This window comes from Trichoderma evansii, assembly GCF_050947405.1.
Source record: "Trichoderma evansii strain SZMC 28006 chromosome Unknown GGI43scaffold_1, whole genome shotgun sequence".
In the NCBI taxonomy this organism is placed as follows: domain Eukaryota; kingdom Fungi; phylum Ascomycota; class Sordariomycetes; order Hypocreales; family Hypocreaceae; genus Trichoderma; species Trichoderma evansii.
Window position 1 is genome coordinate 1,109,024 of NW_028145205.1, and position 15,116 is coordinate 1,124,139.

At 47.7% G+C, this 15,116-nt stretch overlaps 7 protein-coding genes across 7 annotated transcripts; 5 read left to right on the plus strand and 2 right to left on the minus strand.

Moving 5' to 3' along the window:
• Nucleotides 1–267: 267 nt before the first annotated feature.
• Nucleotides 268–1,700, plus strand: GGI43DRAFT_390091 (PEX14-like KPWE domain-containing protein). Its single transcript, XM_083204280.1, has 3 exons — nucleotides 268–586; nucleotides 712–1,161; nucleotides 1,225–1,700. Exons 1-3 carry the CDS (start codon nucleotides 470–472, stop codon nucleotides 1,390–1,392), a joined length of 735 nt encoding a protein of 244 aa, XP_083066001.1. The 5' UTR covers nucleotides 268–469; the 3' UTR covers nucleotides 1,393–1,700.
• A 542-nt stretch (nucleotides 1,701–2,242) lies between these two features.
• GGI43DRAFT_427077 (armadillo-type protein) lies at nucleotides 2,243–4,884 on the minus strand (the record flags this gene model as incomplete). The annotated part of the gene is made up of 4 exons (XM_083208767.1): nucleotides 2,243–2,814; nucleotides 2,869–4,455; nucleotides 4,560–4,646; nucleotides 4,762–4,884. The coding sequence occupies 4 exons, from the start codon at nucleotides 4,882–4,884 to the stop codon at nucleotides 2,281–2,283; spliced, it is 2,331 nt and encodes a 776-aa protein (XP_083066002.1). The 3' UTR covers nucleotides 2,243–2,280.
• Nucleotides 4,885–5,668: 784 nt separating this feature from the next.
• GGI43DRAFT_390095 (mitochondrial 37S ribosomal protein mS33) lies at nucleotides 5,669–6,581 on the minus strand. Its single transcript, XM_083204281.1, has 4 exons — nucleotides 6,510–6,581; nucleotides 6,253–6,458; nucleotides 6,147–6,196; nucleotides 5,669–6,072 (listed from the first exon to the last, which is right to left on the minus strand). Exons 1-4 carry the CDS (start codon nucleotides 6,546–6,548, stop codon nucleotides 6,047–6,049), a joined length of 321 nt encoding a protein of 106 aa, XP_083066003.1. The 5' UTR covers nucleotides 6,549–6,581; the 3' UTR covers nucleotides 5,669–6,046.
• A 200-nt stretch (nucleotides 6,582–6,781) lies between these two features.
• On the plus strand, nucleotides 6,782–8,078 carry GGI43DRAFT_378392 (ribonuclease III; the record flags this gene model as incomplete). The annotated part of the gene is made up of 2 exons (XM_083202693.1): nucleotides 6,782–7,099; nucleotides 7,155–8,078. 2 exons carry the CDS (start codon nucleotides 6,782–6,784, stop codon nucleotides 8,076–8,078), a joined length of 1,242 nt encoding a protein of 413 aa, XP_083066004.1.
• Nucleotides 8,079–9,049: 971 nt separating this feature from the next.
• Nucleotides 9,050–10,655, plus strand: GGI43DRAFT_10589 (acyl CoA binding protein-domain-containing protein). The gene is made up of 3 exons (XM_083198837.1): nucleotides 9,050–9,337; nucleotides 9,420–9,717; nucleotides 9,792–10,655. The coding sequence occupies exons 1-3, from the start codon at nucleotides 9,322–9,324 to the stop codon at nucleotides 10,348–10,350; spliced, it is 873 nt and encodes a 290-aa protein (XP_083066005.1). The 5' UTR covers nucleotides 9,050–9,321; the 3' UTR covers nucleotides 10,351–10,655.
• A 315-nt stretch (nucleotides 10,656–10,970) lies between these two features.
• On the plus strand, nucleotides 10,971–11,811 carry GGI43DRAFT_427079 (uncharacterized protein; the record flags this gene model as incomplete). Its single annotated transcript, XM_083208768.1, has 3 exons — nucleotides 10,971–11,018; nucleotides 11,287–11,546; nucleotides 11,607–11,811. The coding sequence occupies 3 exons, from the start codon at nucleotides 10,971–10,973 to the stop codon at nucleotides 11,809–11,811; spliced, it is 513 nt and encodes a 170-aa protein (XP_083066006.1).
• Nucleotides 11,812–12,259: 448 nt separating this feature from the next.
• GGI43DRAFT_390100 (phosphatase 2C-like domain-containing protein) lies at nucleotides 12,260–14,969 on the plus strand. Its single transcript, XM_083204282.1, has 3 exons — nucleotides 12,260–13,266; nucleotides 13,333–14,340; nucleotides 14,396–14,969. The coding sequence occupies exons 1-3, from the start codon at nucleotides 12,629–12,631 to the stop codon at nucleotides 14,514–14,516; spliced, it is 1,767 nt and encodes a 588-aa protein (XP_083066007.1). The 5' UTR covers nucleotides 12,260–12,628; the 3' UTR covers nucleotides 14,517–14,969.
• The last annotated feature ends 147 nt before the right edge of the window (nucleotides 14,970–15,116 follow it).

Consider the following 15,116-nt stretch of genomic DNA (forward strand, 5'->3'; position numbering starts at 1 on the left):
GAGTGAGTATCTCTTTTTAGCTTCTACCAAATACCCCTTTCTATCTCCCCCTTACTTTCTCTTATTAAAACCAACATATTTTTGCTAGAAATGGAACCAATCAGCCTTTACAATTAATTGTAGAACCGCGCATCATTTTTGTTGTTCTGTTGATACTCTCTCCAAGCAATTGACTTAAACGCCAACCAATCACATTCTTTACCCAACTTCAAAACCGGGGCCGAGGTTTGCCCATCCCGCGCTTCACCCACTTCCACCCACTTCACATGCGAACTAGGACGGATTGATGAATGGGAACCATCACCAGCCACCTCATGCGCCTTACTCTCATTACAGTAGATTTTCTTCAACTTACCCGAGATCGATTTTTGGGCTTCTTCAAATACAGCATTATTAATAAACGAGGCTTCCTTTTTGACATTAGATAACCAATAACCCCTCACAAGCTTCTATAGCCAACACAAGCACAATGGCAGAGCCACAGCCACCGTTCCCGGGAGCAGATCGAATCCGCTCATTAACAGACCAAGACTCCATCTTCAGAGCCTTTGACGCCTACCCCTGGACCAAGGACTCTGAGTTTCTTGTAAGTAATCTTCTTTATCTCTCTCTTGAGCTTGTCTTTATCCTTGATATCTGTGTTGCATATACACATACATACGCACATGGTTCATATAATCCACCTCCCACTTACATCCATCCTCATCCCAGTCCGGTCTTCGCGCCATTCTCGGCGTCCCAAACCCTTCCAGCCCCCAAAACGGCTCCCTCCGTGACATCGCCACCCATGCCCGCATCTTCTACTACGCCCAGCGCATCGGCGTCCAGATCGACTTCGCCGCCTACCAGACCTGGCTCTCTCAGCACCCAGAATACCCACCTCCGCACATCATCCCCTCAGAGTACGAGCAACAGCCTGCTGCTACCAACAGCGACTCTCAGCAGCCAGAAGGGTCATCGACATCTTCTCCCGCCACAGCATGGCAGCAAGCCGCCCCCAAAGCCGACCTCTACGTTGATCGTAGCGCTCAGTCTCAGGCCTCTGGCGAGGGCGGTGAACCATCTTATCCTCTTGCCTTTGCCGAGATGATCAAACTTATTCAAGAAGGCAAGCCGATTCCCGGCATCAGACAGATCCCCAACACCATTGAACGAGATTCCGTAAGTTTATCGAATACTCCCTCTTATCGTGCGACTGACATGTGCTCACGCTGAACTTTTTAGACCGTTAAACCTGTTGGATCTCGGCCAGTGCCTAGAAAACCTTGGGAAAAAGAGACTACCGCTGAAACAGGTGCCGGAGGTATCGTGAACGCTCTGGACCTGGAATTTCCCCCGGTTGAGCAGCAGGTAGAAGGAGAAGCAACAACAGCTGCGACAGAATCTTCATGATACCGCGGCAGTAATCTAATGGGTGATCGGAGAAAAGAGCTATCCAGCTCTTGGTATCTGAGAGCATTTTATATAAGACTCGCATTCGTCATCTAAGCGTGAGATTTTGAAGCCAAGTTGGGCATAATAGTCGCGAATTTGAATACAACTGGTTTGGCCTGAAAACTTGTCTTTATTAAACGTTCTAGCATTATTATTCGAAATTACGGCGACTGGTGTAAACACGCAGCGTCGCAGTCAAAACAAAAAGAAAAATCCTGTAATAAAGAGCGTTGCAGCTATTAACACAATAAGTCTTCTCCCTAAAACATCTTTCCCTTATCTCCATCGCGCAAAACAAAGTGCACTTTTCATCAGAGTGATACACCGCCCTGTAATTAAGAGTTTCTAACGGCCAATGAATTCTTCTCAGGTAAAGTATGGTTAGCTTGATCTCAAATTGTAACAAGGTAGGATGGAGTGGAAGGGCAACGAACCGTCCTAAGTGAATATGCTACTGTCTTTACATGTCGAGATGCAATCTGAGCTCATGTCGAGAAGAGAATGTTGCCGCCACGGTTAGCAGATGTAGCCTCCTGCATATTTCAAAATGCATAACCATAATGTGTCCAATGCACCCAATCAGGCAGTAGCCAGCTGAGCGTAGGATGACGAGTGATCTTTAAATTGATTGCGTGGGAAAATGTTCATAAGAAGAAGTCGACAAATTCTTTATGTGATCTTGTGTGATCCGAGTGAGAACAACAAGAGGCGGAATTAGATATGGTAAGTCGGCAAGATGTGCTATAAGTAGAACAAACGATGCTACGCAGAATCGTCGCGGAGAAAGTTTGCCAGAATGTTGGGTAACGTCTCGCACACCGATAGACCTCTGATGTCAATACCGCATCAACGGTAGGAGGCACTGAATCTCGCTGGTCCTGGTCCGATACGGCTACTGCCCATGCCTGGCCCAACACCCGGGCCTGGACGGGTCGTGACTGCGTGGTTGGTACATAGCATGCCAACACGAGATCCAAATTTGGATCCCCTGAGCGAGACCATGTGCTTTCGAATATGGGCAGCTACCATCTCACGGTGTTGAGGAGAAGCGTTGTTAAGAATCCACTGAATAAGGTAATTTCCGTATTGGTCACTGGCAATGTCAATTAGAGGGATACGAGTGCGATCTTGGCGCCCCTCGCAAACTCGATCAAGATACCGGCCGAGAAACTCTGCATTCCCAATCTTGAGGCACTTCTCTACCACCTTGGAGGCAAATTGATCTGTGCTATACTCTGCAGCATACCGAATAACATGATCCACGGCTCGGCTGCGGTCAGGGGGGGCTCCATGTTCGCATATATGTTGGATGCACCAGTTTCCAAATTGGCCATGAGCCACAATATTAATGTTGGCGAGGACCTCTTCGATACAAGGACGCTATTAAACACGTATCAGTTACCGCAATGCCTTTGCAGCTAAAATTTGACTCACCTTGTCATCCTCCAAACAGTTCTCAAAAATATTCTGAACAACGAGACTGCCAGTCTCCCCCAGGGCAACCTCGTGCCACATTCCTCTCAGAGACTCATTGACGAATTTCATAATCTGAGGGGGGGATTCGCTCCATCTCAACTCGAAGAGCTTTTGCCAAACGTGACACGCATATCTGTGAATCACGGTCTCGGGGATACGGCGGAGGAGCTCGTGAACCATAATTGCTTTGTAGTCTTCTGGAACCGAGTCGAACGCCTTCTGGACGACATGGCAGCCGAAAGGGTCCATGGAGAGATTCAGAGTATTGCCTCGGATGGCCTCGGCTATCTTGATTACCTGTTCCGGAGTTCCATGTTCAAAGCAGCGCTGAACAAGAAAATTGCCAAACCTGTTGACCATTAAGGGGTATGCCTGGGCCACAATGGCTTCAACAATTTCGTATTTCTGCTCAGGTGTGCCCACTTTAAGTTTCTGCTGTAAAAAGATGGAAGCTTGCTGATCATTATTGCAGACGATTTTATCTACAATGTACTTCCAGTTGCAGTTCACATTTCGATCGAGGAGGCGGCGATAGTTAAGAGGCTCTGTTGGCGGGAGATAGGTTGGCCCCTCAGACGGAACAACCTGTTTTTCATCAGCATGTAGTTGGTAGTGAGTTATCTCCACCACATTGCTGGGTACCTCATTCTTCCAACTAGCCTTAGAGGTGAACTCTGAGGCGTGCGGAGAAAGAGGAGTACCCATTGCTTGCTGATGGAAAGGGGGATACATGTTCATGCCCATTGGAGGCAGTGATGGACCAACATTCACGTGAACGCCTGGCACAGGAACTGGGACCGGATTTCCAATGGGATCAAACTGATGAGCTGGATTGCTGAGATTGACGAAAGAACCTCCGAATTGGTGATTCGCATTCAATCGATTATCAAAGCGAGCTCCGCGCCGGTTGGGATGAGGACGATTAACGAGATCATGGTCAGCAGCCTGGCGCTCAGCACGATGGCTATCAATCAACATGTAAGGTGAGTTTGGATCTACACAGGCCTGGTTAAATCCTCGACCTCCGAACCAATGACCGGGCGACGGCTCTGGACCGGATGGTTGAAGAGAGCTGTTGTTGGCAAATGAGCTCTTCGTAGGTCCCCAGATTCCGCGAGCTCGGTTCAGTGCAACAGCAGAGGTAGAATCACTGGTATCAGACTGAGTATCCTCTGGCGTACCTCTCCCCCAAATATTCTCTCGTGGAGCCGCTTCAACACGAGGAATGGGTACGTCAGATTCCTTGATAAACCGCGACTGAGCAAGCTCCTGGTCAAGCTTGGATATATGGCTTCGGGCTTGCGCAAGCTGCAACTTCAGGCGAAGAACTTCTTCAGCATCTGCACGAGGATCATCAAGCGCAACGCTTGCTGGTCTTGTGGTAAGAGCCACAGTAGGGAAACTCTCAGTAGCCGGAGTGATTGGAAGCGAAGTGCTTGAGGAAGCTTGGTCTAAGACTGTCAAAAAATGGCCATCGTCTTCGACTCTCAAGGCCTGGTTCTGTTGGCTGTGGGCAACTTGCTGCTCTGAAAGCCTAGTAAAAAGCTTTTCCATTGGATAAGAGTCAGCTCTAAATGTATCACAATGGGAATTATAGGTGCTTTGGTTGTAAAGGGCAAATTTGGATAGTGAAATGAAGGTACACTTACTTTTTGATAGCTCTGGTTCGCCATCTTCGAGGTAGTCAAAGGCATGACGCCTTTCTCTATCATTATGCAAGAGGTCGTTTCCGTTTCCTAGAACAATAGAGTCAGCGGGGATTATAGTGATAAAGCACCGAATATAACTTGGGAATACACCGAATATGATCATATCCTTAAGTTGCGTGACATGATCAGAGATAAAACTTACGCAAGAGGTTGAAGCCGCTGAGGGTCCATCTCCCGCCTGCATCGAAAACTCTCTTTGAGCTATTTCGGCTGGCAATAGGACCGAAAGCTGGGGAGTAGATCCAGAAGAGCTGGAAGCCGACATTTTATCCGCAGGCAGTGCCCAGAGAGATTATGGGAATGCGAATAACGGGAGAGATGACAGCGGGTGCAGATAGATTAGAGAAGTCCCCAGACAGACGCAGCATGCGTGCCAAGGTTGGGAAAGGAAAGAGAAGAAGAAAACGCGTGTGGGATAGGAACCGTGATTAAGGCAGAGGAGAAATTAGTGAATTAGAAATTGAAGAAGTAAATGTCAGTGGTCGGTTATAAATGGAGGTGAAAGAACGGCCGGGTGGGCAATAAGAGGAAGGAACTGGCAGCCCTCGCCAAAAAGGGCCACCACCCTGCCTGTCACTCGCTAAGGCCAAAAGGCAAGATTTATACGTCAATGACGGCAGAGAATGACAAGTAAAGCGCAAGCAGGCTTAGACACCTGAGACAATTCGAGGTCTCACAATTAAAAAAAAAAAAAAATTACATACCTCGACGGAGTAGAGGGGAGGAGAGGATTGATCAGAAAAGGTTGAGAGCGAGAAGCCAGTACCGAATTTTCGAATACTATACCTATGTACATGATTAACATTAACGACCAAAAATTTGCGGCGAAACACTCATCAGTGACTCACCACAAGCTCCCCTACAAACGCTACGAGGGCTGATACTTTTTTTCGTTGGTACTAATCCTCCGTGTTGCATCATGATAATTAGGTGGGCCAACGATACTTGCTGGAATACCCCCAATGTCCAGCCAGCGGAGTTGAAAGTCACTCCAGAAGGTCTACAACACTATGTACAAGTACTTAGGTACACGCATGAGGACTTGCACATTTAGCAAAGACATCAGTTATATACTGTCCGGCTTCTCAAGAAGCTATATACCTAGGTATACTTCAAATTCAGGCAGCTCTCGCTTCATTCGACAACGATTCAAGTGGGCACAATGTCTCTATTCATACACGTCTTTGAAGATACTTTTTTGGAGTATCGCAGCAAAATCAGGCCGTCTGATATGAGCTGGTAAGGTGACTATATCGTACAGCCAGTTTTACATTTTCCAGTAGCAACACAAAATCTTGAGCCGCCGTGTCCTTCAACGCCTTTTTATTCTTTATAGACAATCCCCCATGATTCATATAACATCCATGTTCACGAAAATTGGACATGGCAGTGCGTAAATGATCCTGCTGTAGCTAATAACGCAGCTATCATCGCTTCTTTCCTGGTGTGGGAGCTACGGAATTGTTAGTTGGCTGGTATTCCAAGTAAATTTCCCCCCAAATAAAAGGAATTATGAATGTGACGTACCAGGAGGACCCGTCTTCTTCTTCGGTGCACTCTTTCCACGTTGTTTGAGCCTATAATTGTTGTTTCAGCAAGCTGCTCTATTAAATCTTCTTCCCAATGCACCTACTCTTCAATGTACTCGAACCGATCTTCTTCGGCTTCGTCCCATGTGGCAAGAACCGGGCCAAACTCTCTCTTCACATCCTTGATCGAAGCTAGCTTTCGGGGGTAATAAGCGGCGAGCGCTGGGCCTTTTAATCGCTGTCGCAAGACCTTGTTGCCCATGCGAACCCCCTCAGGGTTGAATGTCGTGGCGAAGACTTGGCATTGCGCCTATAAAATATTAGCGGAAGAATGGAGAAGCCAGCGTAAGGGAGATTTTACCTTCATCAAATCCAGTAACCGCGCACGAGGGACACTCATCTTTACATGCTTGATCTCGAATGTTGCGATCCAACTTGGACGTTGAATTGAAGTTTGATGCACACCAGAAAGTGACTCCGCTAACCCCTATCAGGACTAGTCTCCGAGGCGCGCATGAACGTAGGCTATTTTCTTCTGCTCTAAGAAATTCCCATCAGCCCACCCTCTATCCTTTACATTAAACACGAAGAATTTCTAATCGTAAAATTTTGGATTTTGGTATCATTTTTAAAATGTCTAAACGGCATAATACATCATCAGTAGACAATCGGGCCAAGCGGCAACAGATTGATGATTTCCGAAATGATACAGAATTCGTTAGCAGCATCGAGACAACAAGCCAGGCGCTAGCCTCACTTGCAGAACAGGCAGATGAACTAGTTGACTGTCTTCAGTCCTTAAAGCGACAGTATTCGCAAAGCAAGAATCCTGCAGACTTTGAGTTTGGAAGCATAAAATCGAATTTATCACGATTAACCAAGCAGCTACTTCCCTCTTTTCAGATTATTGGGTCTATGGATGAGCCTATCGCCGATAAGAAGACATCAACGGTATGCACTGTATTTTCTAAACAAAGACTCACTTGACTAACTATTGGCATGAAAGGATACCCTATCAAGAGCTACCCAAGACTCACCAAGCATACCAGTGCTGTCTCCTATTAGTGTGACGCCGTGGATCTCCTCAGATATTTTGCAAGAATGGCCCCCTTTACCCCCAATTCTTGACCCCAAGCTTGCCGAGGAAGCATTTACGCATCCCGGTATAGGCATGAATTTCAGCTACGAACGCCTAGAATGGCTTGGAGATGCATACCTTGAGTTGATTGCGAGTTCTCTCATCCATCAAACATTCCCACAGCTGCGGTCTGGGCCTTGCTCTCAACTCCGCGAGAGATTGGTCCGAAATATCACTCTTGCCGAATACTTCCGGTATTATGGTTTGGAGAAGCAGGCCAGGCTTCCAGATCACTTTGATGGAAGCAAGGGACTTGGAAGAGGTAGATCAAAGGATAAGGATATACTAAAGACGCAAGCCGACATGTTTGAAGCCTACGTCGCGGCTGTTATTCTATCAGATCCTCAAGAAGGGCTTTTCAAGGTGGTGGAGTGGCTTAAAGCACTCTGGGGGAGAACGATCAAAGAAGACATTGAAAAAGCAGAAGCTGCAAAAAAGCGCCAGGAGACTCAATCCACAGGGGTGGAGGCAACAGAGAAGAATTCTAAACAGCGGCTGAGTGTCAAAATTGTGACCAAGGGCGTTAGCATTGACTACAAAGATCTGCCTGGCGAGAAAAGAGACAAGAATTTGAAACTACCTCTTTATACCGTCGGAGCCTATTTAACTGGCTACGGCGAGGTAGGAAGACTACTGGCAGTCGGCACGGCCCTGAGCAAGAAAGAGGCAGGCCAGAAAGCTGCTGAAGCGGCATTACAGAACAAGCGACTGATACAGGCATATGAGGAAAAGAAGAGGCAATATATGCAGGCTAAAGACGACAACGCACTCATGGACAGACTTCTGGGATAGCGATTTACGGTTACGGCTTTTGGGCATAGATGGATATTGAAATGCCTTCATATGATGATAATGACTGGTATTGAGATCACTGTACAGGGACTTGATAATTGTTTAATCGTAGAGGATAGGAACTTTACTTAATAGATGAGCAGCGTGTTGACACGCAGTTTATACTGGTATAAACATAAAAAGCTGGGACACGGCAATGGGTGGCTCTTGGCAAAATATCTCACCATGACTCATCAGCTTGTGACCACCTATCGCATCCTCCGTTTTGGGAGTCCGGTCTTCCGATATGTGCGACCTTGGGTTGTACAACATTGGGTGTCGCTGCTATATAGCTGTGTGGTCTGTATGTCATGGGCAAGTGAAGATATCTGCTACGTAGGTATAGGACCAGTGCTTACTTTGACCCTCTCCGTATTTCTTTTTTTCGGGTATAAGATTGGAGCACATATATATTAATTGTCTACTAGCGCCACCAAAGTAACCGGATCTCGCTCTGTGCTGGTGTTTTTCTGCCCCCAACGCAAGACCCTCCTCGGGTGCAACAGTTGGAATGGACTTGTAATCTGGGGTAAAACTGGACTAAAACATCCACGGCACCATATGCAGCGTCGAGAAACTTTCAGCTTCGAGGTACCGTTTACTAAGCATCCAGGCGATTTTCACGTGTCGCCGCAGGTATCGCATACCCCGACTCGATGACGCTCAGCTTGGTGCCACACTTGTTCTTCTCAGCAGCCGAGCCCCCTGGCCGGTAGCGTCGCAAGTCCCACGGCTGAGAGGCGCGTGCGCGCCGAGGTTCAATTGGGAGCCGGTCCACGACAAACCGAGCCGCCAAAAAGCTACTGTTCTTATGATCATAATACATAATCGTAATCTTTACATCCGCTACTCCGACTAATCGCCTCCATCTTGCCTCTGCCGACCCTCGACCTGCGTCATATTTCTCAAAGGAAGCGCCTGTCCCTGGGCTGGTCTGCGGTGTCGCATTCAATTCGTCTCGATTCCGTCCCTCGGTCCTTATCGCCAATCGAGCAGCCTCTCCAGATCAGCATATCCAAATACGCAATCGGCGACTTTTCCTACCCAACGACTGCTGCCCATTTGCCACAAAAGAACCACGATCCGAAGGAGAAAGAAGGAGAATCAGCTATAACTTCAAGACAATCTATTTTTTTTCTGACGCTTTCAAGAGATTGCATCAATCCCGTTTGGAGCAGCAAGGCTCCCCGTCATAGCCGCCCCGATGGCGGATTCCGTGGGTGGGTATAATCGCATTGGCATCCCTTTTCCCCCCACGACGTGCCCGCAATGGTACATGCTGACCGCCGCCCAATGCTGCAGATCGAGTCTTTGTTCATGCCTTAAACACAGTCAAGAAGATACCCAAGACTGGAGCATCGCGGCCGCCTCCTTCCGAGCGGCTACGGCTCTATGGTCTCTACAAGCAGGCTATGGAGGGAGATGTAGATGGTGTTATGGAGATGCCCACGGCTGGGTCAGGGCTGGCACCGGATGAGCTGCAGAAAGAGCGGGATAAATGGGATGCATGGAATTCACAAAAAGGGCTGACCCGGACCGAGTCCAAGAGACGATATGTCGAGGCGCTTATTGAGACGATGCACAAATACGCAAATACATCGTAAGTAGTATCCCACTTGGATGATTCTCCCCGCATTATTATTCATGCACATAGAAGCTAACTCCTTTAAGCAGAGATGGGAGGGAACTCGTTGCTGAGCTTGAGTTCGTCTGGAACCAAATCAAAGACAACGTTGCTAGCTCCGATTCCTCATCAGCCAACCCAAGCGACCCATCACATGTTTTCCATCAGCCTAGGAGCGGCAGTGATGGGCCTATGAAGGTCCTTAGTCCTATGAGTGAGCAAGATATCGAATTACGATCCCGTAGGCAAATCGACGAGGATGACGAAGACGCCGTAGCCAGGGATGAAGAACGCCAGATCAGCCTTCAGAACAGTCGATGGACAAGAAAGATGGAACGAGCCATCACCAAGCTCTCCGCGGAAGTTGCGGCGCTACGCGAACAAATTGCCACGGGACGGGAGTGGAAGTCGAAAAAGGACAAGAGCTTCCCTACTTGGATACGATGGCTCATATTCGTCGTCATGAAGCATCTCTTAATCGATTGCGTCGTTCTATGCATAATACTTGTCTGGATGCGAAGTCGAAAGGACCGACGGCTCGAAGATATTGTGCGAGCGGCACTACGGCTTGTCAGGGAATATGTCAGAAAAATCCTCCCGTCCAGGTGAACAGAACAGGGGCAAACAGCCGACTATATATATAAGCCTTGACCAAAAGAAAGCGTCCAGGAAGAACCATTATATTGTACTAATGCGGACCAGATTCCGCGTCTTTCCATGCCCCGTCACGAAATGCCATGCACATATTTTTTCACGATTGAGAATTCATCCCAAGTCAAAATCTGTCTATTTAACCTCTGCCGAACCAAATACCTCTTGTCTCTAATTTTAACTGCTTGGGCTATAAAACAAATACTATCTAGACTATAGAGGCCAATATATATCCAAATTCTGAATAAATTACATCTTTATTACTGTGTTTTTGTGCAAAATGTATATATGCTTCAAGATTATATGGTGCTTTTAAGAACATTCCGCTTGTGCTGGCATTTACTGTCTTCACATGTATGTCTGGGCTTAGAACCTAAGGCTGGGTGCTCAATACCAACCCCCTTAATCCAAGGCATTAAGCCCTATATTGCCTCAAAGTCCCACCTTCCTTTAATCGATATAATTACTCCCGACTTAACTTTCTTTCATCATCTTCATCGCTCTCCCACATTTTCCTTGAACCATGTTTTGTTTCAAATTTGCCATTTGGATAGCCAGTCTTTTTTCTACACTCCACGATGGGCCCTCTCGATGAGGTCGTTCTCGCATTTAACGAAGCCCTCAATGTGAGCATACTATCGTATCATTATACCTATTTGCCTACAAATCACTCACGTGCAGCGATAGTCCGAGGTCATTGGTGAATAGGGTCGCCGTGAGCTCGAAAACATCCTTGACGTATGCCATTTACGATCTCTTCCTCTTTTATTCACATATCATCTCTAACGCATGTCTACATAGTTATTTAATCGGCAGTTCCCTGCCTGCTCCATTCATTTGGGCCGAGTCCATGTGCTAGAACAGGCATTCTGTTTGACTCATAGATGTCACTAGATATGCCATCAATGTGCGAGTCAAGATTTTAGCGGCACAGTCAGCCTCCCCTGTGAAGACGTTCTTCAAGTCTATCAAAATCTGCGTCGACGCTACATCGAAGTCAACTCTTCTATTTCTATGCCTTCTACTGCCGAACAGTTCGAACAAGAGAGCAGAGATATATCTATAATATCGATCTCGTCTACATCAGACAACCACGTGCAATATTTGCAGGACTTCAATGAGCATGAACAGACAGAGCTGCTTAATTATACCAGGTAGCGTCCCATCCTATGACAATCCTTTTTATCCATGATGATTACTAACCTGCTAATTAGCTGCACAAATAATATTCACGACTATGAACCCGACTTCCAAGGCGAACGGCAACAGATTGATCTATTGGGAGACATAGGTATCAACTTCCTTCCCCCTGCCCTTATACCTTCTCCTAGTCTCCCTACGCCTGGACCTATTGTCTCGGATGCTACTGCTCTTAGCCTTTCTCGAAGGAAAAGTATCAGAGAGTGTCAGCATTACTAGGTTAAACTTGAGAGCAAATTGAAGCAGAAACGGTGTGAACTTTGTAGAGACGGCCTCAGTACATTGCTAGACTGCGTCAACCGCTGTAAGTTAGGATTTGTTGGGTATGCCGTTGGGAGAATCACTTGGCTACGCTTGTTGACGATGAATGCTAGCCATCGACAAGGACATAAGATTGCTTGCTATAAATAGGCATATGTTTGACGAATATACAAATAAGTCTGTATATACACACGTTCATATGTTACCTTAACTAAACTACACCGTTATCATCATAGCAGTTAATGTTCTCTTCTCTATTTCCATGAAAGCACTCTGTAATGCAAAAAATAAATAAATATAATCCTTTACTATTATTAAGTTACACAGCTGTCACGGCACTTCTGCTTGACCCTTTTATCGGCAGATATTTTCGTATTGCCTCCTTAAGTAAACAACACAGGGGTCCAGGGTATTGTCCCGAAATGAGCTTGTTGCTATTTCTACACCCGATATGCTCATCGAAGCACGCGCCACCTCGGCACGCCGCACTGTGGGCATCTAGAAGCCTGTTCTAAGTACGTACCCCTTCTCCGCCTATTTGAGAGACCAACCACGCTGCGTTTGCACCTAATCAGATGCGCTAGGCCTCATCCCAGCCTAGCTCAGTGCCTCCTCCACCGTGCCAGTTCGCAAGTCGCCATACTTCCCAGTTCCTACACTAGCACTACCAGATTGTCCCGCGGCCTGTCAGCTCCATCCGAGGCAGAAGAGACGGAGAATCGCAACCCCAATCTACAAGCCAGCTCCCTCAGCCTTGGTCGCCGCCGCCGTCCAGATGCATCGTGCTGCCGTCAGGGTGTTCCGGACAAGTCACCACTCCAGCGTCCGAAACCCAGTGCGCACCGCCCGCCGCAGCCACCTCCACTTCTTCACAAGCAACGCTCGCCAGCACCACAGCTCCGCCAATGAGCCTCTGAGGTCGTCCATGTACTTCCGTCGTCTGCCCGTTGCGCTGGCCTCCGGTCTGGTCCTGGGATACGGCGCCTGGTACCTCAACGACGCCGACATTCTTTCCGGGAGCCAGGCTGTCACGCGAGCCTTCACGTCCACGCAGGGAGCGGCCGATGCTGTGCCGACGCGCACCGTCTTGGTTGTCGGAGCCGACGAGCTGACACAGGGAACCATTGTGGGCGAGGGACCCCTCTATAAATCTGCCACCGAGGACGGCCGTAGGATAGTGGAGATGTTGACGCCAGAGCAAGCTACAGCGAAGCTGCGTAGGCAGGAAGAGTCGTTTTGGGTCAATCGGGGCCAGGGTGTTACGCGATACGACCTGGTCCAGCTGGGGAGCAATGATCCAATTGAGGACGATCACGCCGAGAAAATTGTCGAGGTGCCGAATCGAGCAGCTACTGAGGAAGAGGAAGCGAGCAGCAGCGACTGGATGTTCTGGGGAGTTTTCGATGGTCACTCGTGAGTAGCAACCGTTCCTTGCTCATTTCTCTCTCTCTCTCTTTATTAACATGATACATCTTCTAGGGGCTGGACGACATCTGCGACTTTGCGTGAAAGCCTCATTAGCTATGTGGCTCGAGAGTTAAACAGCACTTACAAGGCCGCCAGCAACAATGCGCCGGCTCCCGATGCCATTGACTCAGCCATCAAGGCCGGCTTCACCCGTTTAGATAACGAGATTGTGCACAAAAGCGTCGAAAAGGTCTTCAAGGCAAGCTCTAAAGCTATGGCTGCCGAGCTACTACAACCTGCCTTGTCCGGCTCTTGCGCTTTGCTGACCTTCTACGACAGCCGGAGTGAACTTTTGCGTGTGGCATGCACAGGCGACTCTCGTGCCGTCCTGGGACGTCGAGCAAAATCTGGCAAATGGATAGCCACAGCTCTCTCAGAGGATCAGACAGGAAATAATCCGACTGAAGTTGCTCGCATGAGGATGCAACACCCTGGCGAAGAGCATGTTATTAGAAACGGCCGTGTCCTAGGCGGTCTGGAACCAACTCGTGCTTTTGGAGATGCAGTCTACAAGTGGAGTCGTGATGTTGCTGGAAGGCTTCGCGAAAACTTCTTTGGCCGAAGCCCCTCTCCTTTACTGAAAACTCCTCCTTACGTTACAGCAGAGCCTGTTGTTACGACGACCAAGATTGAGCCAGAGAACGGCGATTTCGTTGTTCTTGCCACAGATGGACTTTGGGAGATGTTGACAAATGAGGAGGTTGTAGGTCTTGTCGGCCAATGGATTGAGACACAAAAGTCGGGAAAATCAAGCTCGCAGTTTGATAGGGCATGGTCAAAGGTCTTTGGATCTCAAAACAAACCGCTCCCCGTAGAACAGAGCAGAGCTGTGGCCGGTTTTGACGGGAAGACGCCGATTCGCGTTCAGCAATGGGGAATTGACCCTGATGCAAGGGACCGGTTTGTTGTTAGAGACAAGAATGCCGCGACTCATCTTGTTCGCAATGCACTCGGCGGGACCAACGATGAGCAAGTCTGCGCTCTTCTAACTCTACCATCGCCCTTTTCCAGACGATATCGGTGAGTAACTTGTTTGTCCGTATTTTCAATTAACTAATATGCTAACTTGTTATAGTGATGATTTGACTGTCCAGGTCATCTTCTTTGGCCACGCTGATAAGACAAGCGAAAAGACCGGTGATGTCACAATCAACTTAGATGCTACGACAGACCAAGACCCAAGAGCCAGGCTTTAGATTACGATTAGCGGTGGTGACGAAATTACTAGCTGTACAACTATTTTTGTAACGATTCCGACGAACCAGGTTGATTTTTATTTTCGATGCTCATTTACAGCAGCGATAGATACTTCATCCAGCAAAGAAGCAGCAAGCGAGCAACCATAAGCCGGGGGCTACCCGTGCTCCATATGTCTCTTTGTTACTTCTTTCGCAAACAGCTTGCTGCGGCAACATTAGCAGGGGGAAGCGTTGTAAAGGCATGGCGTACGGTTCTAGCGGGAGGTGATAAGGAGGATAGGCAAAGAGGAATTAGGAAACTTGACGATTTTGCAATATTATTTATGCTGGCGGTCCCAAGTGCGGTGTTGGGGAGTGAGTTGGGCTTTTTGTCCTTTTTTATATATTTACTGTCTAATTGTTTTTTACTGATTTGGCGATATGAATAAACCTGAGGTGTCATATGGCGAATATTTGATTCATACCGGACCATAGCTTGCATTTACTCTGAAACATTTGTCTGTTGTTCAAAGACGCCTTTTCATGCCTAGCCATTGCGTATCTCAATTGCAACGGAAGTCCTTTTGTTGCGATCACAGAATAACGTTCATAATTATT

What these genes read in the sequence shown, in the direction of transcription:
- GGI43DRAFT_390091 (XM_083204280.1), top strand. Translation starts at nt 470, where the DNA reads ATGGCAGAGCCACAGCCACCGTTCCCGGGAGCAGATCGAATCCGCTCA. An exon ending in CCAAGGACTCTGAGTTTCTT is followed by an intron (nt 587 to 711) that starts GTAAGTAATCTT and finishes TCCTCATCCCAG; the next exon opens with TCCGGTCTTCGCGCCATTCT. An exon ending in ACACCATTGAACGAGATTCC is followed by an intron (nt 1,162 to 1,224) that starts GTAAGTTTATCG and finishes TGAACTTTTTAG; the next exon opens with ACCGTTAAACCTGTTGGATC.
- GGI43DRAFT_390095 (XM_083204281.1), bottom strand. Translation starts at nt 6,548, where the DNA reads ATGAGTGTCCCTCGTGCGCGGTTACTGGATTTGATGAAG. An exon ending in GGTTACTGGATTTGATGAAG is followed by an intron (nt 6,459 to 6,509) that starts GTAAAATCTCCC and finishes AATATTTTATAG; the next exon opens with GCGCAATGCCAAGTCTTCGC. An exon ending in CGGTTCGAGTACATTGAAGA is followed by an intron (nt 6,197 to 6,252) that starts GTAGGTGCATTG and finishes CAACAATTATAG; the next exon opens with GCTCAAACAACGTGGAAAGA.
- GGI43DRAFT_10589 (XM_083198837.1), top strand. An exon ending in CACAAATACGCAAATACATC is followed by an intron (nt 9,718 to 9,791) that starts GTAAGTAGTATC and finishes TCCTTTAAGCAG; the next exon opens with AGATGGGAGGGAACTCGTTG.
- GGI43DRAFT_390100 (XM_083204282.1), top strand. Translation starts at nt 12,629, where the DNA reads ATGCATCGTGCTGCCGTCAGGGTGTTCCGGACAAGTCACCACTCCAGC. An exon ending in GGAGTTTTCGATGGTCACTC is followed by an intron (nt 13,267 to 13,332) that starts GTGAGTAGCAAC and finishes TACATCTTCTAG; the next exon opens with GGGCTGGACGACATCTGCGA. An exon ending in CCCTTTTCCAGACGATATCG is followed by an intron (nt 14,341 to 14,395) that starts GTGAGTAACTTG and finishes AACTTGTTATAG; the next exon opens with TGATGATTTGACTGTCCAGG.